Raw genomic sequence first — 25,230 nt, forward strand, 5'->3', positions numbered from 1 at the left:
AAATAGCCTTCTCTTTCATCGGATTGCTTAGGGTTGTGTATAGGGTCTCACTGCCACCCAGCCTTATCTTTGGAAAACTCCATGAGATAGGCTAGGCTGAGGAACAGTGACTCACTCAAGATCAGCCAGTGAGGACTTGAACGTGCAGGTCCTCAGTCCTAGTAATCTTGCGGTAGCACGCATGAATTGTCCAGTTTGCCAAGCATGGTTTGCCTAGGTTTATATTTGGATGGGTGACTATGTGAAAGCACTGTCTGCTGTAAAAAAAAAAATCCCCTTTGGGGGGTTGGGGCCATGGCTCAGTGGTAGAGCATCTGCTTGGCCTGCAGAAAGTCCCAGATTCAATCCCTGACATCTCCAGATGAGGCTGAGAGAGACTCCTTGCCTGCAACCTTGGAGAAGCTGCTGCCAATCAGTGTAGACAGTACTGAGCTAGCTGGACCAGTGGTAGAAGGCAGCTTCCTGTGTTTCTAGCCTAACACACTAATCAGTGATCACTACACCATCCTGGCTCTTTTAAGCTTTGGTGATTTTCTGAAGTACCAAGATACAAGTCTTGCCTGACAATTTCAGATTTAAAGGGCTAGTTTGCACATGCCTCGCTTGATTTCTCCACACTCGATGACTGTTTACAGGGGTTGACAGCTGACCATGTGAACTGACTCCACTGAAAAGCAATGTGTGTGAGGCAATGAGGAAGTTGTCGCTGGGATGTATGATCAATGGGGGGCTTTTCACGTATATTTCTGGGTGTTGCATTCATCAAGCACTGAGCATACGTGTATATAACAGCTCTGCTCACAAACATTCTTTCCTTATTGCTGCATGCTATTCAGGGTTCAGTCCCGGCACTGAAATAACTGAAAACAGCCTTCAGAGTTAAAGCTTTGTTGATCTGCATCTGGATTAGAGTCACCGGCCCCTAGAGGCCACGAATCCCTGTGCCAGCCCATTGGATCTTGGTGCCAGCTGGAAAGGGACCAGTTTGTGTGCCTCTTGGTCATTTCCCTGAATCTCAGAAGGTAGATTGATTTCATCCTCCGTAAATCAGTGTGTCCTGTCGTCCCCTGCCCTTTCCCCTTTGCAGCCATGGCGCAAACAGAAAACACCCTCTTTATCTCTGGACAAGCATTTCTGCTCCTACGGTAGGAGTGTGAATGGGGCAGCTGGTGGAGGGGGGCTGTAGCTGATATGGAAAGAGGGGATTGCCATGGGAAGAAGAGGTGAATGTAGGCTTGTCCACAGCTTGTAGGAACAGCTCCCATTTCCTGCTGGTTCAGCAAGGGAGCGGCTGCCATGGGAGTGGCTGCCCAGCGGCCAGCAGCTAGAGACAGCTCATAGCCTGAGCCCTTCTGGCCACACACATGTGCTTGCCATTGTGTAGGGGAAACCCAAAGGCCTGTAGGTGGATACTCTCTCTATCCTTTCAGTCGTGTCCGACTCTTGGTCACTCTATGGATCACTGCACTCCATGCTGTCCTATCTCGAACAGCTTCCTTTAAGTCCGCCATGGTCACTCCAGTGTCACTTTTTATAATATCCAGCCACCGAGTACAAGGCCGTCCCTCCCCATCTCCTTCTGTATATGGATACAGCTGGAAGCAATTTTGGCACCTTTTCAAGCCCTAGGGATCACAACAAGAATAGCTGCAGCTGCCTTTTTCTGCTGCCTTTGCTCAGGCGTCTTTGCGTAGGTCTGTCAGTGATCAGGTGGGGTAAATAAGCATGCCTTGCATAGGGGAACCAACCTTCAAGAAGTAGAACTGGGGAAGACCCTGCTCTTGAGTCCTGGGCAGCGGTTGCCTGTTGCTGTTGACAATGGCCAAGACTTTTACTTACTTATGACTATTATTATTATTATTATTATTATTATTATTATTATTATTAATTCAGTTTCTATAACGCCCTTCCAAGAATGGTTCAGGGCGGTTTACACAGAGAAATAACAAATAAGATGGCTCCCTGTCCCCAAAGGGCTCACAATCTAAAAAGAAGCACAAGATCGACACCAGCAACAGTCACTGGAGGTCCTGTGCTGGGGGTGGAGAGGGCCATGATTTATATGCTGCTGCTTTTCAGTGAAAAAGTTCTCAAAGTGGTTCTTCACACAGAAGAAGATGGTTCTTTGTCCTCCAAAGGCTCACAGTCTAAAAAGTAACACAAGGTAGATGTCAGCAACAGCCACGGGAGAGATGCTGTGCTGAGGCTGAGCTGTATAGTGTGTATGCGCACATGCACACACTCTCAAGATTGCAGCAACATAGCACACATTTTGTAAGTTGGATACTGTCCTTTGTGTAAATCATGCAGATTTGCACACTTTTGGTTTTTATTTCACGTAATTTCTTGTATCCGTGGTGAGGGGCAAGTAGCTATCGAGGGCAATGAGGCTCCAGCCCCAAATGTTGGAAAATCTATTCACCCACCTTGTTCACCTTGTGTCCTGCATCTATGAGCATAGTCTGAACGAATATGATACAACCAAATTGCTGAAGCTCAGTGGGTCTAAGTCTGGTCATTGCCTGGACGGGAGACTGCCTGCTAACCCCATGTACACTATTGGAGTTCTGTGATGGAAGAAAGGCAGGATATAAATGTACCATATAAATAAGCATCCTTTGCAAATAATAGTGTAGTTTTGCTGAAGATTCTTTGTCAGGTTACCATATTTTTTTCACATGTAAAAATCGTTTGAAATGCTGTGTTAGTCAATTATATATATGTATTGTTACAGTATTGATTTATTTTGAAACAGGACTGCACATTTTAATGCTAGGTTGACCATCTGAAGCTTAATTTAATTAATCTGTTTAAGCAAACTGTATTTGATGGGGCAGAGAGTTAAGGGCACCAGTGTTTCCTTTGCGAAGCTTTCTTGGCCCTGGTGTGTTTTGTAATAGGGCATGAAAACATTGAAGCTCAGCTTTCCTTCTAATTGAAAGTGCTTTTGTTAATTAAATTGTAAATGAAATGATTCTTAGCAAGACTATACTATACTGAGTTTGTAGTAAAACACAAATTTGTTTCAATGTAATTGGTTAATTGCAGCCCTGTTTTGAAAGGACTGAACCATTCTTCATACTGATAAGGGGGAGTAGAGTTGAGTAGTTGAAACCCAGAAGTATTTTTATTTGTTCATTAGGTGTTGTACAGTTGAGCTGAAGGCACACACCTCTCTTGAATGGCTAACCCAGGCCTTGATAAATCCCAGGCTCCAGGGAGCCATTGCGGCACCTGCTCTATGTTACTTGTAAAAGGCATAAACCCCCCGCTCCATAATGCCAAAACAGGGGGGAGGGTACAAATTACCCTCCCTCCCCAATGTCCACCATAAGTCTAATAATGTTGTCAAATGTCGATTTGTCTGGCTCCAAGATCCAAAGAAAAGTTGTCAAGGCCTGGCCTAACCCTTTTCTTGATTGTGTATGTGTAGTGGCACAGCAGGGAAATGCTTGACTAATAGGCAGAAGGTTGCCAGTTCGAATCCCCGCTGGTACTATATTGGGCAGCAGCGATATAGGAAGATGCTGAAAGGTGTCATCTCATACTGCGTGGGAGGAGGCAATGGTAAACCCCTCCTGTATTCTACCAAAGAAAACCACAGGGCTCTGTGGGGGCCAGGAATCAAAGTCGACTTGACCGTACACTTTACCTTTACCTAGCGGTTGTCTCATACTTCTGTGCCCCTGGGAATCTAGATATATTTCTGCATAGGTATCCTTCTCCCCCTGCTGCTGTGGTTTTTCTCATTCAGCTTAGCTGACCCCAGAGCTACATTGTGCCTGTATGCAGGATACCCCGGTTCCTCTCCATCACATGACAGATATAGAAAATCTCTGGCAGTTGCCAGTTATGCAGAATGCTACCTGGGTTTTGACACATGGAGCTGGATTTCTGACTATCTTGACTTTCACTTTAACAAAACAAAAGCAAGTTCCTAAAGCTCATCGTTCAAAATAGATATATTGGTTTTCTGTAGAAATCTCCTTAATAAAAATTAAAATTAAAATTTAAAAAAGCCATGCAGGCAGCAGTGTTGGAGAGTTCAGCTTCTCTGTGTCCTGCAGGGCTATCCGTGAGTGACATAGGAAGCTGCCATGTACCAAGTCAGACCATTGGTCCTTCAAGCTCTGTGTTGTCTACACAGACTGGCAGCAGCTTCTCCAAAGTTGCGGGCAGGAGTCATTCTCTGCCCTATCTTGGAGATGCCAGGGAGGAAATTTGGCATGTTATAAACTGGTTTGGAGAAATCTGTTGTTCTCTATCTGTTGTTGGACTATAACTCCCATCATCCCCAGCTTCAATTTATTGCAGCTGGGGATGATGGGAGTTTTATTTTATTTTATTTTTATACTGCCCCATCCAAAAGCTCTGGGCAGTGCGCATGTATGTGTGCGCGCACACACACAACTAACAATTAATTGTTTAAAACAATCAGCTTAAAACAATAAAAACAAATTTAAAAACCATTTAAAACCATTAAAACCAGAAACATTTAAGAGCAATTTAAAGACCCTTGAAGGCAAGATCAAACAAATAAGTGTTAAGGGCTCTCCTGAAGGCCAACAATGATCACAGCCCATGAATTTCTGCTGGGTGTGCATTCCACAGCCCAGGAACAGTGATCACCACCAGATGTACCGGTGGCAACTGGAGACGGACCTCTCCTGATGACCTTAATGTGTGGTGGGGATCATGGAGAAGGCGGCTCTCTTTAAGGTATCCCAGACCTAAGCCTTTCAGGACTTTAAAGGTAATAACCAGCACTTTATATTTTGCTGGAAACCTATCAGCAGCCAATGCAACTGTTTGAGTATAGGCATAATATGGTCTCTCTGAGTCACCCCAGAGACCAGTCTGCCGCATTTTGGATTACCTGAAGTTTCTGAACTACTTACAAAGGCAGCCCCATGTAGAGCGCATTGCAACTGTCAGGCCTGGAGGTTACCAGCTGATGCACCACTGTTTTGAGATCATTCTCTTAAATAGCAATAGCAATAGCACTTACATTTATATACCGCTCTATAGCCAGAGCTCTCTAAGTGGTTTACAATGATGTAGCATATTGCCCCCCAACATTCTGGGTACTCATTTTACTGACCTCGGAAGGATGGAAGGCTGAGTCAACCTTGAGCCCCTGGTCAGGATCGAACTTGTAACCTTCTGGTTACAGGGCGGCAGTTTTACCACTGCGCCACCAGGGGCTCTTAAAGGAAAGGACACAGCTGTGGAATCAGCCGAAGCTGATGGAAAGCGCTCCTGGCCATAGCTATCACTTGAGATACCAGGGTGAGGCCTGGATCCAAGAGCACTCCCATGTAGCATACCTGTTCATTCTGGGGGAGAGTAACCCCATCCAGCACAGGAAGGTTATCTGCATCTTAAGGTCATCTGGAGAGGTCTGTCTCCAGTTTCCACCAGTACAGCTGGAGAGGGTACAGTACAGCTCAACGACAATCTGAGAAGAGCTCAGATTGCTTACCCCTGTTGTTGTTTTTAAATGAAAAGCAGACTCAGGAGGTGTTGCTCTGAGAAGAGGAACAGCAGAGGGAAGAGTGTAGTATACCGTATTTTATGGACTATAAGACTCACTTTTTTCCTCAAAAAATATCTGCCAAAATTCAGGAGCGTCTTATATGTTTTAACAGTTTAATATGTTAAAACTCTGAAAAACTGGATTAAAATTAAGGTGCGTCTTATAGTCCGTAGCATCTTATAGTCTGTAAAATACGGTAACTCCTTTTTGTGCTCCAAATCACCATTCTAATCCCAGTATCTGATGTTTAAAGCGAGGGAAGGAGGGAGCCCCTGTCTGGGAAGATTCCACTTAGTTGTCATGACTAAGAGCCAACCTGTCCTCTCTCTAAATGTGTCTCAACCCTTTTCAAAGACGTCTAGCCTCTCTGTGGTTGTCATTATATTTTGAAGCAGTGAATTCCAAAGTTTAATTATGCCTAGCATGAAGAAATCCTTTATTTTGCCTGGCCTGAACTTGCTGCCAAACATCATTGAATAGATAGAGAAGTTTGTTTGTTTTTTTGTTTTTTGGCCTTCTCCTGTGACACTGGACCTGAAGTTCTTCTTGGCTATTCATACACACACAAGCCCATGAATGAATTTCCTACCCACTTTTATCAGAGGGAAATCTGGCTCTTCTCTCGTTGTCCATGTGATGTATGTAGTGCATTGGCTGAAGAATGCCGCCCTCTGTCTCTCATGAGTACAGCAGCTCTGTTCAGCTTGGTCAGTGCAGCCTATTCAGAATGGAGAGGCGTGAAGTTTGTAGACCTGCTCAACAAGGTTGTATCAACACACAAAGCAAATATATAAGCCTAACTGTGACGTGGCCCTGCATTCCAGCGCAAATCTCTTTCACTATGAGAATTCACATGATGATACCAAGTAGTATGACAGGCCCCCCTATCACCACTCTGTTGTTCCAGCTTCATTCCCCTATATCTGTGGTATGGGGCCTGATCTTCAAAGATGCTGTATCAGAGGTGGGCAAACTTGGGCCTCCAGCTGATACTATGACTCCCAACTTCCCCAGCTACAATAAATTGTGGCTGTGGAAGCTGGGAGTTGCAGTCCAGAAACAGCTGGAGGGCCAAGTTTGCCTACTCCTGTGTTATATATATGCTAAGTATTACAGGCCTTGACAAATTTTCTTTGGATCTGGGGGCCTGCCCAAACAATTTGGAGCCAATGGACACCTGACAAAATTACCAGACTTAGTGGCAGATATTGTGGAGGAGAAGGGTAAATGGACTTCTCTTTTTCCACCTTTACAAGCAACATGTGTAGAACAGAACCCGGGTTGCCTGGGACAAATACATATTTTAGAAAATAACTCTGCCTCTGAATATCCTAGTTTTGGCAACACAGTTAAATTTTTAGGTGCCATGGTTCCCTGGCACCTGGGATTTGTCAAGCCCTGTGTTACTTCATGTTTTTGTTCCCGAAATTAGTGCTACAAAATACAATTTTTCATTATTTGATTTAAATATATTATCCCACACTGCTTCTAAGGATCAAGATAGACAATAGCATTTTCTTGAATGATTATTAATCTCATGCTCATTCTGTTGTTCCCATTTCACAGATGGGAAACTGAGGCTGAGGAGTGTTTCTACTACACAATAATTTCCCAAGCAGTGCCCCCTGAGGTAATGCCTTCTCTGACCTATGGAAAAGGGTACTGTTTACCCATTGCATCTGCTGGAGCAAGGATATTTCAGGGGAAGTAAGGACAGAGTAAGGGCATTTGAATGTGTATGTATGTCATTCACATGCTGCTCTGCGTCTTTTGTACTTGGGAACGGATACCAAAAGAACAAAAGCGCTCTCCAGACATTTTAGGAAAAGAATGACATTCTTGAGTACACTGTCCAAAGCAGGTCCGGAAGTCCACTCCCCCTGCGAATCAGTCAGCCCCCCCCCTCCCACACAGCTCATGGTCACAGCATTTATCTGAAGAGGTGAACAGCACAAGTGGGATGGTGGGTGATCAGCTGCTCCCCCCCCCGGACCCCGCTGGCTGCTGATCATGGAAGCACCCCCCATTGCTTCCATTGTTTGCCTCTTCAGATGAATGTTGTAACAGTGAGCAGTGCAGGAGGGGGAGGGGGGATGACTGACACGCCAGAATGGGGACTTCCAGACCTGCATTGGTGTACATGAGTATGGTACCCTTTCCCCAAGCTGTCTGAAGAGGGCTAGAGAGTAACGTGGCTTGGCCCCAGTTACTGAATGGTCTTTGGGAATAATGGAAGTTGGACTCAAACCACATCTAGGGACCCACATTTGAGAACCCCAGCGTTAAGGGATTGGGAGTATTCTGCCTTCACAGAATTGCCATCAGAAGGCTTGGCATGCAGGTGCATGTGATCCTGGCACATCTTATTGTAGAGAAACGGCGCTGCTGCCGCCCCTGGCAAGGTATGAAGTTCAGACTCTTGGGTTTTGTTTCTTCCCAGCGATCCTGCTTTAGGAGTGCCCTGGGAACAGGTTTTCTGTGGGCTGCGTGCAGCTTCTCAGCACAGCCACATCAGCAGTGGGCCAGCCTCACCTTTCCTCCAGAATCCAAAATACACACCCAAATAAGATTACACCCATCCAGGTGCATTTTTGATAGGTCAGCCAGAATTGCAAGTGGCATGGAAAAAGTAAAAAGATTGGGCAGAAGTGGAGGAAACTGTCCCTTGTTTGCGAAGGGAGAAAATCATCCAGGGCCCCATATAAATAGGACCTTCCTAAATCTCCTACTTTATACAGCTGCTCTTATATGCCTTCCAGTGTCTGATGCAGGAACCAAGAAGCCCTGGCTTCCCGCCAGCCTTCCCAAGCCCAGTGGGCCCCCATTCTTCTGCCAGAGCCAAGGTAGAGACCAGGTGTTCTGTCTTTTCTATGGGAACATAACTTTGAGCTAAGGATGCGGTTAAAGATCAAGGTACCAACCATCTCCATTACCGCTTTTGCCCCACCCAGCTTCTGGAGTTCTTTCCCAGGGCGCTTTCCAGGTTAACCCTTACCACAGTGTCACTATGTGTTGTGACTTCCTGTGTTGTGACACCACAGTCCCTGTGTTGACAGCAAGGTGCCATTCACATTTCCTTACTTCAGATTTTATCTTTGTGATTTCGTGCTACAACGTTGCAAGTCCATTGCAGAAGAATAGCTGTATTTTCCTGTTGTAGGAGTTTGAGATCCTGGGGGTCGTTTTCAATACAATCCTGCCAGACCGAAGCATTTTACTGCTGTTCTTTACACCCTACTGTTCTAGGGTGTAATCTGGAAAGCACCCTGGTGTTCTAGGTAGCAAGATTAACCCTTGAGTTTCTTAGTTTAAGTGACTCCAGCTTCCAGAGTAATTGTGATTAACGCATGTCTAATAATTGAGCTGAAAGGTATTGCCACCCAATTCCTAGAAGCGCTCCTTTGCTTTTATCAGTCGCATGACAAACAGATATTTTATCCATTCATTCATTACATTTTTATACCACCCACTTAACATGTCTCTAGAGATTTTATAGAAATTTTAAAACCAACACTTAAAACATAATTAAATAAACAATTAACAGCTGAACTCTCCCCCCCCCCAGCATTGGGATAGTGACTGGAAAAGTTTCACTAGTTGAGTTTTACTTGTTGTGCAGGTCTTAAGAGCACAAGAGCACTGCCCCCTCCCTGCCAAAGCTGGCAACCCTACAGAGACATTGACGTAGCTTTGCTATGTTTTGTTTTTTGCCTACAGGGCTTTTTCTTGGCCTTAAGAGTTGTGCAACAACCACATGTTAAAAGGTGACATGTTTCCTGGTAGGTACTGGTGGGAAGGTTTTCCTAGTTGAATTTCTGCCTAGAGTGCAGGTTCAGAACTCAGAAGGCCTGCTGCTATAACAACAACAACAACAGACTGACTACAAACAAAGGCATGACAAGGTAGCAGGGATGATACACTGGAACATCTGCAAAAAATACAAGCTACCTGTAGCCAAACATTGGTGGGACCATAAAATTGAAAAAGTTGTAGAAAATGAAGATGCAAAAATGTTATGGGACTTCCGACTACAAACAGACAAACATCTGCCACACAATACACCAGATATCACTGTAGTCGAGAAGAAAGAAAAACAAGTCAAAATAATCGACATAGCAATACCAGGGGATAGCAGAATAGAAGAAAAAGAAATAGAAAAAAATCACCAAATAGAAAGATCTACAAATTGAAATTGAAAGGCTGTGGCAGAAAAAGACCCAAATAATCCCAGTGGTAATTGGCGCCCTGGGTGCAGTTCCAAAAGACCTTGAAGAGCACCTCAACACCATAGGGGCCACAGAAATCACCATCGGCCAATTACAAAAAGCAACTTTAATGGGAACAGCCTATATTCTATGACGATATCTATAATAATAATAATGATATTGTCAGTTTCCCCCCTAATTTCTTTCATTTGTGTGCTGAATGAGTTTAGTTCTGGGTGGCAGTATCAAGGCAGTGTGTGCACACATGCATACAGAGTCGGGAATTCCTGATTTAAACTGGGTGGGATCTAAACTTAACTGAGTGGACATAAAAAAAACCTTGTGAGCATGTGCACACGCCTTAGAAGGAATACTGCTTCTGCTGAACTCCAAGGGTGTTTGTACTCGTCCACATGGGCATGCATTCGGGGACTGGATGTGCTCATGCTGGTTCATTAGATTCCTGCACTCCAGCTGCCCTCACTCCAGTCTTCCGCCCATGCTGGTTTTCTACAGCCTATGGCTAACTACCACAACACTGACTTGACCGCCTGACATACATATATGTTTAGTGGTGAAGACGACAGCCTTTGAAATCTGCACAACGGACTTGCTTTCTGCTGTTGCCATGGAGGCATCCCAGGCAAAATAGCCCCTGCTTTTTCTGGGCTCTACATTTTCACTTTGTAAACTCAGTCTACATTTTCAGTTTGTTTGTCTTGATCATTTATATCCCACCTTTCTGTATAGAATAGTGGCCAAGGCTGCTTGGTTCCACTCGTGAATACCAGGTGGAAGGTGAAACTGACCAAAGCCCTCAGTGCTTAGCTTAGTTTGAAGCCAATGTGGGTCCACAACTTGCCCAGAACCAGAAGTGTAGGGATTCGGATGTCAGCATGTTGTGTTATGTGATCCTGCATGAAGACTGTGTTCTCACTAGGACTAGAGACTTCAATGGTTAGAATTAGAGCCCGTGTGTGTGTGTGTGTGTGTGTCTGTGTGTGTGTGTGTGTGTGTGTGTGTTGTATAGTGGTTAGAATGCTGGACTAGGCCCGGGGTGACCGAAGTTCCAATCCCCATTCAGCCAAGCAGCTCACTGGGTGACTCTGGGTCAGTCATTTACCTCTCTCAGCCCAACCTACCTCACAGGATTAGTGTGTGGGCAAACATAACCACTATTCTGGGCTCCTTGGAGGAAAAGTGGGATAGAAATTCAGTAAATGGTTTAATCAGTAAATTGATCAAGTGAGTCTTTAACCGATCAATCTGTGATTATCAGTTTTGTATGAGAGAGTAAGAGAAACCTTGTCCAGGCATTATAAAACAGCGAACACGGCACCCAGGTACAGGGCCAACAAGAGTGCTCTTGGGAACCTCCCCCATCCCCATGCTGATGCACTCTTTAACTCGGCACTCTGGCTCTCCATGAATGCGAGTCCTCAGTGGGGGAGGACTTGTCTGTGACTAAGTACACAGTGGTGGTAGTGGTGGTGGTGAAGGAGCATGGCAGTACTTGAGGGAAGGATTGTTAATGTTCCCCCCACACTGTTCTCCTGCCAAAAGTGCCCCCTTCCCCAGCAGTTCTTTGCCCACAAAGAGGCTATTTGCAAATACCTGCTGCAGGAGCAAATAATTGCTTTGGGGATGCTTCACTGGGAAAATGGCATAGGGGGGAATTAAAAATTAAAATAGGGGGAATTAAAAATTGATCAGGCCCTCCTTGGCCTCCCCCCCCCGCAATAAAGGGAGAACTCCAGCGTTAAACCAGGCAGTTAATGATGAGCTTAATTTCGACCCCTGCTAACTTGGCAAAGAGGCACCTTTTAACGTGGTGATTCTCTTTATTTAGCAGGGGGAGAGTAACTGGCCCTATCCACCCCCAGCACAGTACTTCCAGTGACTGTTGCTGGTGTCTGTCTTCTGTTTCTTTTTAGATTGTGAGCCCTTTGGGGACAGGGATCCATCTTATTTATTTATATTATTTCTCTATGTAAACCGCCCTGAGCCATTTTTGGAAGGGCGGTATAGAAATCTAATAAATAATAATAATAATTTAACTGGTAGATTAGCTTTCTTAGTGGTGCTCATTAAATCCTATAGGATAAAGAAAACTGGCTATAATTTGGGATACAATTACATAGGAAGATAAAAAGCTAATTTCTACTGAGTCAGATCATTGGTCCATCTAGCTCAGTATTGTCTACACCAGGGATTCTCAGCCTTGGGTCTCCAGATGTTCTTGGACTTCAACTCCCATAATCCCCAGCCCCAATGGCCTTTGGTTGGGGATTATAGGAGTTGAAGTCCATCAACATCTGGTGACCCAAGGTTGAGAACCCCTGGTCTACACTGGCTGGCAGATGCTCTCCAAGGTTTCAGGCAGGAGTCTCTACCAGCCCTTCCTGAAGAAGCTACCATAGGTTAAACCTTGGACCTCCTGAATGGAAAGCAGATGCCCATCCCCTAAGGGGAATATCTTAGAGCAGACAGGGCTCATATGTAGTCGCCCATCCAAATGTAAACCAGGGCTTAGCAAAGGGCACAATTCATGCTTGCTACCACAAAACCAGCTCTCCTTCCTCTACTTCTCACTGTGAACCCTGGGCTCACCAAGGGCAAATTTTGCTCCTGTCCCAGTGCTTTCACAACCTTTCACTCCTATACTAGAGAGCCCACAGAGATGGTCCCAGGGTAGCTTCATTGCAGTTGTCATTGTGCCAAATAGCGAAGAGGATTTTGCCATATATGCAAAAGGTATGGGCTCAGTGGTGCCACCTAATGGCTCAGCGGGGAAGAAACCTGCCTAGAGAGCAGGAGGCTGTCGGTTCGAATCCCCGCTGGTGTGTTTCCCAGAATATGGGAAACTCCTGTATCGGGCAGCAGTGATATAGGAAGGTGCTGAAAGGCATCACCATCTCATACTGCACGTGTGAGATGGCAGTGATAAACCCCTCCTGTATTCAATCAAGAAAACCACATGGCTCTGTGGTCACCAGCAGTCGACACTGACTCAATGGCACAATCTCATCTAATAGGTTCAGCGAGTGGCGCTCATTCATTTATAAGGGAATCGGTGCAATACCTGAGAACCCCGTGGCAACGAGTTTGTCCTCCAGCCCTGCAACTGCGTGGCCTCTTTCCCCCTCTCCCTCAGTCTAATGCAGGAGGGAAGTACTCCTTAGCCCCCTCCTCAGGGACTGGATGCTGTGCTTGATATGGAAGAAGCCAGCCTGTCCTTGCTACTTGCACTGCAAGAGGCAATGGCCTTTATTAGGGATGGGAGTCGGTGAGATGGTGGGGAGGAGGCTGGTTTGGGAAAGGACTGATCCCCCCCCCCGCAAACACAAAGTTGCACCTGACTAGGGGGGTGGGGAAAGCCAGCCTCTCTAGCCCCTGTGCCTTAAACTGCCATATTTGATCTGCAAAGATGAGGAAAGGAAACTTCTCATGGAAAGGAATGTTGTGACCTGCTGACACATCTGCCCATTAAGCTGTTGTTAAAAGTGCAGGTTCAGTAGCTGACTGAAAAGTTGGAAGCCCTCGTCAGACCCGAGGTACACACAGCTGTGGACGCAGGGAAAGGCCCACACGTTTTCTGCTGGGACATTCCAGTACTTGCCATTCCTGTGATGTGGGTGCTCTGCTACCCAGAGAACCTGACTGCTGTTGCCCAAAGTGGAACTGTCTTCAGTTTCTGCTCCCCTAAATGGGAATTAGGGGGTAAATGGTTTGAGCACCTCACACATTTTATTATTATTATTATTATTATTATTATTATTATTATTATTATTATTATTACATTTATATCCCGCTCTTCCTCCAAGGATCCCAGAGCGGTGTACTAGATACTTGAGTTTCTCTTTCACAACAACCCTGTGAAGTAGGTTAGGCTGAGAGAGAAGTGACTGGAGCCAGTCTTGAAAGCACGTTAGGTGAGGTGCTGCACCTGCAGTCATCAATCCGGGAGTTAAACAGAGTGGCACTCCTTACAGTGGATTCTGTCAAAAACGCAAATGGACAACAAAAGCAAACTGCAAGTGGTGGGTACCATTTTGGAAAAGGCTCAGGTACAGCAGAGGGGCCCTGTCTCTTCTGACATGGTCCCTGTTGCAACATATGCGTGCATCATTGAAAAAGAACGTGCTTTTTCTTCAGAACACTGGTTTGACTCATTTGCAAGTTTATGGTCATTTCTTGATCTATTTGATTAAAATTCATGTGATTACTTGACTGATATTTCCATGACAGCCTACTACTCACACCCCTGCAGAGGCATTAGTCTTTGGCACAAGATCAGGCCTGCTGAGAAGTTGAACAGAAACTGTTTAAACCCATAAGAACAGCCCTGCTGGATCAGACTCATCTAGTCCAGCATCCTGTTTCACACAGTGGCGTACCAAAAGGGCCATTGTGAAGCCCACAGGCAAGAGCTGAGGGCATGCCCTCTCAGTTGCTCCCCTGCAACTGCTACAGTATTTAGAGGCATCTTGCCTCTGAGGATGGAGCAGGTGGTTTATAGCCATCAGACTAGTAGCCATTGATAGACCTGTCCTCCATGAATTTATCTAAGCCCTTCTTAAAGCCATCCAGGCTTGTGGCTGTCACCACATCTTGTGGCAGAGAATTCCATTAGTTAATTATGCATGTGTGAAAAAGTACTTCCTTTTGCTGGTCCTGAATTTCCCAGCCTTCAGTTTCATGGGATGACCCCTGATTCTAGTGTTATGAGTGAGGGAGCAAATGTTTTCTCTATCCACTTTCTCCACACCATGCATAATTTTATAGACCTCTGTCATGTCTCCCCTCAGTCTTCTCTTTTTCTAAACTAAAAAGCCCCAGATGCTGTAGCCTTGCCTCACAAGGAAGGCGCTCTAAGACTCTGATCATCTTGGTTGCCCTCTTCTGCACCTCTTCTTTTTCGGGTATGGTGACCAGAACTGTACACGGTTCTCCAAATGTGGCCACACCATTGATTGTATAAAGGCATTATGATATTAGCAGTTTTATTTTCAGTCTTCTTCCTAATTATTCCAAGTATGGAATTGGACTTTTTCACAACTGCCACACATTGAGTTGACACCTTCAATGAGCTGTCCACCATGACCCCTCTCTCTCCTGGTCAGTCACCAGCAGCTCAGATCCCATCAGCGTATATGTGAAGTTGGTGTTTTTTGCCCCAATATGCATCACTTTACACTTGCCAACACTGAACTGCACTTGCCGTTTTGTCACCCACTCCCCCGGTTTGGAGAGATCCTTTTGGAGCTCCTCACAACCTGTTCTGGATTTCGCTACCCAAAATAGTTTGGTGACATCTGCAAATTTGGCCAATTTGCTGCTTACCCCGGCTTCTAGATCATATATGAATAAATTAAAAAGCACTGGTCCCAGTAGATATCCCTGGGGGACCCCACTTCTTACTTCCCTCCATATAGAGAACTGTCAATTTATTCCTGCCCTCTGTGATATTCCCTCTGTGGGATTGTCAGTGTTTAGCACTCCTCTATGGTGTTATCCCTCTTTTAGTGTTCATAGCCCCCCATCTCCTCTTGACTGCCTTGACCCTGAATTGGACTTTGCGGTAATTTGGATCGTCATCCAGTCTCTGCAGCCCACACATAAACACTGGTAACTGCTGCCTGCATGCTTCCTTCACTTGTCCCTGGTGGGGCAAGAGGGGGTCCAGCACACACAGGCAGCTGCAGAGCAGGAACCCAAACTTGTGAATGTGCTTTGCATTAGAACAGGTGTGGCCCACTTGAGGCTCTCCAGGGATGGTTAGACTACAACTCCAATCTCCAGCATTTGCAGCTGGGGATGATGGGAGTTGTAGTCCAACCACCACTGGGGAGCCTCAGGTGGGACCACACCTGCACTAGCACAGTTTCCATGCCCTCTTCTTCCATTGTGTATCCCTTTTTGGCCTGGGCCACTCAGATCTTGGCAAACCCCCTCATCCTTTCAGGCCTTTGAAGGAGAATTTCAGAAGCAGAATAGATTCTTTGAAGTGCATGCAACTAGTTTGCATAATTTATTCTGAATGCAACATTCATTTTTCCTTGGTGCAAAATCTTGAGTTTTAGAGAAGGGGGTTACAGCAGGTTACCTGCAGAGTACATACCATCCTTCTTGGGCGGGTATTAGGATGTGTGAAAATGCCAGACAGGGCAGTGTGCCAGCTGCTGCCTGAAGGGGAAGGTGGGTGGGGGAACTGGGTAATATCCTTCCTCATCTACCTCCTGTCGGCACAGACTCTCCCTCAGGCAGGGGGCTGGAACTGCTGCATGTTCCTTGGCATGTGGCAAACAAAATTAAAAAGCAGTGGCAATGCACTACCCGGCAGCTTCCCCTGCCCTTCTCTCCACGCCCATTCTGCAGCTGGGAGTCGAACTCTGGTTCCAAGAACCACCTTTTTTCAGCCCCGACAACCCTTTGCAAAATTTATGGTGCATTGCTTGCTGAACACTTCTTCATGTCCCCAGGTGTGTTGCTGATCCAGGCTCATAGCTCTTGCTCCTCTGCTTGGTGATTTACCCCTGCCCCCATCAGTTACACACACCCACCCCTGACTGAGGATTATCTGCACATCTGAGATGGAGCTGCAGAAGATGGGAGAGGAGATGGGCACCGAGAGGCTGAATGGGACCATCCCTGACAGTGACAAGGCTGCTGTCCTGGAGGATGGGTGAGTATCTGGGCGTTATGACGTACAGAAGGTGTGGCGATGGGCAGTATGGCAGAAATATGTATTGCAGCTGAGATGGGTCGGAGAGGGGAGGGGAGGGGGGAAGATAGGAATTCAGTTTAGGCGGATTTCAAGGTGCTGGGTACTCCCATTTTGAAAAAGAGGCCAGATGGATCTTAAGACTAAACTGCCTTGCTCCTAGTGTGAAGATTTTGACTTGACACCATTTATTATAATTCTCTTGTTGTAATCATATTCGTTGGCTCAGACTTTTACAAGATCAGTTTCCTGGTAAGCAGGGTCAAACTAGATGTAATACTTGATGTCTGGAGTTCTGCATGTCTTTTTTTTAGTGGGGGGTGGGGAAAGGGATAGGGTTTTGTTTTTTTTAACCCTTTGCTCTCATGCCAGTTCCCCAGTGCAATTTCAACCCCCGCCCTAAAAAAAACCCCACAACTCCACTGTTGTAATGTGTGGCTGAAGGAACCATACAGGCATACCTATGGATGCCTGTGTCCTTTCCCATTGAGTCACTAAGCGTCTGGTGGGGGTGGGCTTGCGTCAGTGCAAGTGCAGGGGCAAAGGGTGAAATGTCTGTATCCTCATGCTGTGGCCTTAATCCAAATCAAGCCCCCGCCTCCGCAGTGCCTACTCTCTGCAAAGGGGGTGGGGACCAGTTGGGAACCCCCATGCCACGGAACTCCCATGTAATGTCCCATTTGCAATCAGCGTCTTATTTGCAAACATACAGGTTTGGCAGATGGGAAGCAAGCATGCATGTAGTCCACAAACAAAGTCAGTCCAGCCCCCCAATATCCTCCAATAGCTGCTTCTGCCAAGAATCTCTTAGCAGTCTTTTTCAGCAAGCTCCAGACTTCTTCTCTCTCTCTCTCTCCCTCTCTCTTCTGCCTTGATTGCACATGCACAAAGCCATTGCTTTTCGCTCCCACTCGGGCAGGAGGGATGAGTGAGAGAGAGAAATGAGGCAGGGGACACATTTTGCATAATCAAAGACTGCTTTTACAACAAGGGTACAAAACTTCCAGTCATCAGTGAGGTCCAGAAATTCATGGCAGGTTGTCCCTCATGGCAGAAGTCCCTTAAAGCATGTTTCTGTGGGAGCCTTTCATGCTCTGAAATTTGATGTTGGCACGCTATATTGGAAGCAGGGAAATGCACAGAAAGACGCTTCTGCTTAGAGAGTTTTAAAAGGACTTTGGGTTGCATTTCTAAACCTTCCATAACTCACCTGCATGCCAGTGCTGGAAAACGGCAACAATCCCCCTTCTGTCCTTTGTCCACCCCAAGGCAAGCAATGAGCTCTGCATCAGCACTAGTTGCTCTGTTTACTATCCTGGGGAAAGGCAACTGTCTTTCTTGAGGAACCCTTTCCATGCTCTTCTCCTCTGGTGCCAGAGTTAGTGTTACACAGACAGCTTAGAAAACCACTGTGAGATTGGACCCTTAGAGAAGAAAATGCTTTCCCACTCTTAAGGAATTATCTGCCAAAATATATGATGATGGTCACTAGTGTAGATTATTTTTAAGAAGGATCAGACAGATTCGTGGGGGAGAAGTCTGATAGCTAGAAGGAGCCATCCATTAAAGTTCTAATCAGCCTGTGCATGGGATATCTGAAGGACTGCTTTGTTCCATATGAACCCATCCAAGTATCAAGGATGCGGGGAGAAGACCTTCCCTGTGGCCACACCTAGGTTGCAGAATTCCCTCCTGAGACACGCCTTGCTCTCTCTCTGGCAGCTTTCTACTGCCAGGTTACCTGTTCTGCAAGATTTTCAATGTATCTGTTGTTTGATGGCCATTATGGTTTTGTGTGGCTGCAGTTTTATTTTTGATCTGCTGTGACATTTCTATTCTGCTTACATACATGAGATTGTTGTGTTTTGTTGAGGATTGGTTTTGTTGTCATTGTATGTGTTGTGAGCAGTTTTTGCAAAAAATGGAAAGTGGGCTCTAGATCTTTATAGCAAACATATCCATCTGGAGGCAGCATGCCTCTGAAGACAAGATGCTGAGGACAAATTGTTGCTTTCATGCCATTCTTGGGAGCTTTCCAGGAACTTGTCGGCAAGAGAATACTAGACAGCATGGGCCTTCCATCCAATCCAGTAGGGCTTCTCTTGATAGTGGAAGTGCCTTGTGGAATGCCTTGCTTTCAGGTGGACTGCTGGAGGACCATTGTATCGTCTCTGTGCATTGGCACTGCTGGCAGGTTTGGAAGTGCATCTGTTTTGGAATCCCTCAACAGCCTCCATGATACGAGGGGGCCCTCTTCCTAAGAGAACATCAGAACTCACCCAATGGAACTCATTGGCAGGAGCGTCAAGAAAAACTAAAGGAAGGTGTGTGTTTTCATGCAGCACATTGCTAAGTTTTGAAATTCATTGCCACTAGATGTGGTAGGATCACATCCTTCAAGGAGATAGAACTACCTAAATATGAAAGCTAAAAATGGAAATTATTCGGAGGCAATATTTCTTTAAATACAGGACGACGGACAAACAGAAATTTGTGTTAGGCTTTTGTGGTGTATTATGCTTCATATATATTCTTATACATTAATATTTGATATTATTTAAATGTATTTGGAATCAAAATGCAATATTCAAACAATTGTAAGCTATATTTGTATGTACAAACAAGTATATTATTTATATCAGGGATAGGACAAAGTAAATTATCTGTATTTATGCTAGATATATTTATAGAAGATGCAATGCAGTGGGTGCTCAGTAGATAAAGGTTAAAGGAATATGGGTTTTGAAAGAATTGTGGATGATTTGTGATTGTAAGATGTGAGGTTATTAACGTCCATTGGTGGCACTGTATTGTCTTTTGATTGTCCGGATTATACAGGGAGTTTGTGGTTAGAGAGATTTCATGTGTGTTTGCATATTATGATTAAAATTTATTAATAATAATTTATTATTTCCTGTTTACACAGTCAGACAGGTGTTATTGACTGGTCTGCCCCATCCAGACATCGAGTCCTTCCCAAGGACCTGGGATGGCCGAATTCCACTGTCAATTGTTATAGATATCGTTGCAGAATATAGGCTGTCCCCAGTAAAGTTGCTTTTTGTAATTGGCTGATGGTGATTTCTGTGGCCCCTATGGTGTTGAGGTGCTCTTCAAGGTCTTTTGGAACTACACCCAGGGCGCCAGTTACCACTGGGATTATTTTGGTCTTTTTCTGCCACAGCCTTTCAATTTCAATTTGTAGATCTTCCTATTTGGTGATTTTTTTCTATTTCTTTTTCTTCTATTCTGCTATCCCCTGGTATTGCTATGTCGATTATTTTGACTTGTTTTTCTTTCTTCTCGACTACAGTTATATCTGGTGTATTGTGTGGCAGATGTTTGTCTGTTTGTAGTTGGAAGTCCCATAATATTTTTGCATCTTCATTTTCTACAACTTTTTCAATTTTATGGTCCCATCAATCTTTGGCTACAGGTAGCTTGTATTTTTTGCAGATGTTCCAGTGTATCATCCCTGCTACCTTGTCATGCCTTTGTTTGTAGTCAGTCTGTGTGATCTTTTTACAACAGCTGATTAGGTGGTCCACTGTTTCATCTGCTTCTTTACAAAGGCGCACTTGCTGTTTGTTGTGGATTTTTCGACTCTGGCTCTTATTGCATTTGTTCTTAGTGCCTGTTACTGACAACTCCATTGTGCCCTTAGCTGAAGATATTGCAGGGGCATATATAGCTGGCATCTGTTAGAGGCTGAGTGAGATGAGACTGTTCTAGGAAGGCAGTTGTTATATTTGTAGGTCCTGTATTTCAGAATGTCACTACCTAGTGCAGTGGGCACCCTTTATACCAAAGCATCCATGGAACTAATGAAACAGATGTTTCCCTTTTGAAATTCCACTTTGCTGGTCTTGTCAGTCACTTTCCAATAATCCTTATGCCAGTTCCCAGAAGGCAAGGAAAGGGTGGACAAGAGCAGTGTTGCTAGGGCGCCTCTGCAGTTCTTTTTCTTTTCAGCAGGGCTTGCACAAAAGAACATAGCCCCAGTGAGTTTTGCCTATTCCCCACCCTCCAGCAGATTCTTGTGCTATCTGGTGCAGAACGTAGGCTCCCGAGATTAGTGGAAGTCAGTAGTGGAAATTATTTATTTATTTATTTATTTATCTATCATATTTTTATACCGCCTGATATGTAGAATCTCTAGGCAGTGTACAAATCCCAACATTAAAATCACAGGTTAAAATACATAAAACACAATAAAAACAATATATAAAAACAAATTATTAAAATAATTAAAATTCTAATTAAAAGCTTGCGAGAACAGGAAAGTCTTGAGGGTCTTCCTGAAAACAAATAGAGAAGGAGATGCTCTTATTTCAGCTGGGAGCATATTCCAAAGCCCTGGGGCAGCCACAGAGAAAGCCCAGTCCTGAGTCGCCACCAGTCGAGCTGGTGGCAACTGTAACAGTACCTCTCCAGAAGATCGTAAAAGGCAAGAGGGTTCATGACAAAGGAGTCACTCTCTTAAATAACCTGGTCCCATGCCATTAAGGGTTTTATAGGTAATAACCAACACTTTGTATTTCACCCAGAAACATATTGGCAGCCAGTGCAGTTCTTTCAAAACTGGTGTTATATGGTCCCTTCATTCTGTTCCAGAGACCAATCTGACTGCCGCATTCTGTACCAATTGTAGTTTCCAGACTATGTACAAAGGCAGCCCCATGTAGAGCGCAGTACAGTAGTCCAGTCTGGAGGTTATCAGCATATGTACCACTGTTTTAAGGTCATTCACCTCTAGAAATAGACGTAGCTGATATATCAGCTCTCCTGGCTACTGCCTCAACCTGGGAAACCAGGGAGAGCTTTGGGTCCAGAGGCACTCACAAGCTATGTACCTGATCTTTCAAGGGGAGTGTAAACCCATCCAGAACAAGCAGATCTAAATAATCTCTCAGGTCCTGACACCCCACAGTCAGTATTTCCATCTTATTTGGATTCAACTTCAGTTTGTTATCCCTCATCCAGCCCATTACCGCCTCCAAGCAGGCATTTAGGGAAGATATACCATTTCCTGATGAGGCTGACATGGAGAAATAAATCTGGGTGTCATCAGCATATTGATAACACCCAGCACAAACCTCCTGATGATCTCTCCCAGCAGTTTCATGTAGATGTTAAAGAGCATTTGAGACAGTATGGAGCCTTGTGGAACTCCATACTTCAGTTCTTGCTTTGCAGAGCAACAGTCTCCAAGCGACACCATCTGGAATCTACCATTGTAAAACAGTGCCACTCAACCTCACCCTTCTCAGGCAGTCCAGAAGTACTGATGGTATCAAAAGCCACAGAGAGATCCAAGAGGATCAGGAGAGTCACACTCCCTCTACAAAAATGTAATTTTGTATAGCAGGCTTCTAGCCTTCATAGTCATTAAGAGATATTTGAAAATCATACAAGGAGAGACATTATCTAGAGGGTGGAGTTCTCTTGGTTGTCACACCCATCTGTCTCTCCTGCTGTGCTATTACCCATAACCCTCTATAGCTAAAGCTTCCCCACGTATTTCTTCTTGCCACTACTTAATTTCTTTTCCCGGTCCTCCTCCAGTTCAAATGTGGGGTACAGAACAGAGCATCCAAAGTGGTGTTTGGTTGGCTCTGAGGGAATCCTTACTGACTCCAAAGTGAAGCAGCTGTGGCTCCAGCAACTGCACTCACTCCCCATCTTCTTTTTCAGCTACGAGGAAGAAGAACGCATGATGGCTGAGAAAGAAGAGTTCCTGCCCCACATTGCCAGCAAGAAACTGAGCCAGTTCACTGATGTAAGTGATTGTGGTGCTCAGATATCCCCGTCTTACCCTTGGTAGAGTCTGAGAATCTTGACTCCCAAAGTTCTGAGAATAGAATGCTGGAGATCTGTTTTCCCTAAACTCCAACCTACAGCAGTTTGCAAACTTCTTCCTGACCATATATGGACTCCCCTCCATTCCTCAGACTTTATGAGGTTGGCAGAGACCCCATACAGACCAACAGATATCACTACCTTTGCCTCTCTGCTTTCTCCATCTGTCCTCAGTTCTGCCAGATGTACCCTTTGCCCCCGATGGATGAACTCCGACACTCAGAGCTGAAGTACATTATCAGGAAAATTCCACGGAACAGCTTCTCATGAGCTATATCATTCAGACTGTATTTTGAATTCAGAATCCTCTTGGATTCCTATTTGATGTTCGTCCATTGTCTGAAGTCTTTCCCCTTTTTATACTCTGACTTTTGTTCGATGACATCTTTCCCCTTTCTTATGACTACTCTGGGCAGTTAAGAAAATTCACATCTATATACTTCACATTAGTGAATCTAGAATATTTGTGCTATGCTCACAATCCATAAGCCCTTTTCAGGAAATTTAATGCAATCAAAACATAGTAGTCATCCATTTGCTATGCACAGTCCAGTAATCTTCACTCCAGGATGTCTCAGCTGCGTCCTGCCAATGGAAGCTTACACACACAGTGCTTTTTAACCCGTCCACTCCTCTTCCATACAAACAACGTGTTTTTATTTCTCTGCTACATACATGGCCTTTGTGGCTGAGGATGATGAGAGTTGTAGTCCAATAACATCTGGGGGCCCAAGGTTAAGAAACCCTGCAGTAGAGGATTTGGTAGAGTACTTTCTTTATGCACCTCAGCTGCTGATTCTGTTGGGCAGCCCAGGAAACTGGGGAGTGGGAATGAAGACTTAACACAGGGTGGTTGTTGTTAACATTATCAGGGAAGAACTTTGCCAAAGTCTCATAGGAAATTGCCCTATACTGAGTCAGACCATTGGTCTATCTAGTACAGTATTGTCTTCACAGACTGGCAGCGGCTTCTCCAAGGTTGCAGGCAGGCATCTCTCTCAGCCCTATCTTGGAGAAGCCAGGGAGGGAACTTGGAACCTTATGCTCTTCCCAGAGTGGCTTCATCCCCTGAGGGGAATATCTTGCAGTGCTCACACCTCAAGTCTCCCATTCATAGGCAACCAGGACAGACCCTGCTTAGCTATGGGGACAAGTCATGCTTGCTACCACAAGACCTGCTCTCCTCTCCATTGTTGTTCATGCGGTCTGGGGCTTTGGGGGCTTTTACCTGTCTTTTACCTGTCTCCACTTCCATGGTAAATCAGTTGCTGGCCCACCTCACTTCTTGCTCAGTTCAAAATATGGCCGCAACTAAAAATGGATTGTACTTTATTCACCACAGGCCAGTAGCTGGTGGGAGGGACTAGGGGGCAGACCCACCCAACCCTCTCTAATAATTTTACAAATAGGTATTAGTGCTCCAGGCTGCAAGCTGTCTGCCCTGCTACTCTGCCACACACACACACACACACACACACACACACACACACACACACACACACCAACACACATGTTAGACTGGCTGTGGGCCTGTCCACCAGCATGCATTAAAAGGTTGGGAGAGGGGCCATTTTGCCCGATCTACGCATGCAGTGGAAGAGGATTTAAGGGGTAGAATGCTAAGCTGGTAGAGCAGAATATACCACTTCAGCCTGTAGCTGAGGGGAGCACATTTTTAAATGCTCCCCTACATACATTGAAAACTCTCTGCCCATAGAAAAGCAGTAATAACAATAACAGCAGGCAGAGACCTGGTTTGGATCCCTTATGTGCTAATTTTCTGTTATGTGGGAGCATTCAGAGTGGTAACACCCCTCCTACACTCTGAAGTAGTACTGTCTGTTCCTTCCATTCTACCACTTAATTCCCCCATTATATCTTGCACATTGAGAACTAGCCTTAATCCATCTTGTGTGAGTCCAAAAAGGTGGATAAAGGGTGTTAAAAGTGGTTACTAGTGTGCATGAAGTGATCACCACAATTTAGCTTTTGACTTTTGATCTGTGTGTGTATTGACTTTGCCCAGTGCTGACATTCTTCTCTCCTCACTCTCTTGCATTCCCTCAACCCCTGTCCAATTTTCTTATCTACTGTCACCTCTCCGCACGTGTACCCTGCCACTTTCACTGACCTGACATCTGGCTTGTCCTTGTGCTGTGCCTTGCAGTTCGAGGGGAAGACGTCATTCGGGATGTCAGTCTTTAACCTGAGCAATGCCATCATGGGCAGCGGCATCCTGGGCCTGGCCTATGCCATGAGCAACACGGGAATCGTCCTCTTCGTGTGAGTGCCACACTCGCAGCACACTTTGCTCAAGAGAAGTTCCTGGTGCTGGGAAGAAGGGGATGGAAACTCATGTGCTTTTTGTGGGATGGCAAAGGCAGCACACTTTGGGGACCACAGTTGGCAGCATCCTAAGAGCAAAACCTCTGGCAGGGAAGGGGTTGGTGGAACTCTGTGGTCTCCTCCAAGGTTCTGTGGCTGGTTCTGGGAGGGGAGTGGGTTGGATCTGAAACTGGGGCTGAAGCATCAGGGCTTCCAAGTTCTTCCCTTGTTTTTGGAGAGGTTTGGGGCTAATGTTAGTTTTTGCTCTTCTCTTTTCAGGGTGCTTTTGATCTCCATTGCTTTGCTGTCTTCCTATTCCATTCACCTGCTGCTGAAATGCGCTGGAGTTGTGGGTAAGTTGTGGGCACCAGAAGCTTTCTCAAACAGCAGGCTTTTTACTGCAAGTTTGAAGTTGCCCCTCAAAAAACGACGCAATTTTTTCCCCCTACCCTGGATATAAATCGGGCTACACTCTAATGCATGGTAAAAAAACCCGAATTGTGTGAGAAGTGCTCCTTGATAGCTCACAAGGACTTTGAGGTAAATTTGGCCAATATGTGAACACACTGACTCCATTCCGG

General features: G+C 45.3%; 1 protein-coding gene across 11 annotated transcripts in view; it reads left to right on the forward strand.

Annotated features, from left to right (window-relative positions):
* The window catches only part of SLC38A5 (solute carrier family 38 member 5), an 84,029-nt gene that overhangs the window by 34,581 nt on the left and 24,218 nt on the right, over positions 1-25,230 (forward strand). For 10 of the 11 annotated variants that reach the window (XM_053297821.1, XM_053297820.1, XM_053297828.1 and 7 more), the window contains 4 exons: positions 16,224-16,426; positions 22,160-22,244; positions 24,492-24,607; positions 24,929-25,002. In XM_053297821.1, the coding sequence (XP_053153796.1) occupies positions 16,335-16,426; positions 22,160-22,244; positions 24,492-24,607; positions 24,929-25,002 (367 nt within the window). In that variant the 5' untranslated portion in view covers positions 16,224-16,334. Of the gene's footprint in view, positions 1-778; positions 1,146-16,223; positions 16,427-22,159; positions 22,245-24,491; positions 24,608-24,928; positions 25,003-25,230 lie in introns of those variants that run through there. The other variant, XM_053297827.1, reaches the window with a different exon arrangement.

The sequence above is a fragment of the Hemicordylus capensis genome, chromosome 2 (genome assembly GCF_027244095.1).
Source record: "Hemicordylus capensis ecotype Gifberg chromosome 2, rHemCap1.1.pri, whole genome shotgun sequence".
In the NCBI taxonomy this organism is placed as follows: domain Eukaryota; kingdom Metazoa; phylum Chordata; class Lepidosauria; order Squamata; family Cordylidae; genus Hemicordylus; species Hemicordylus capensis.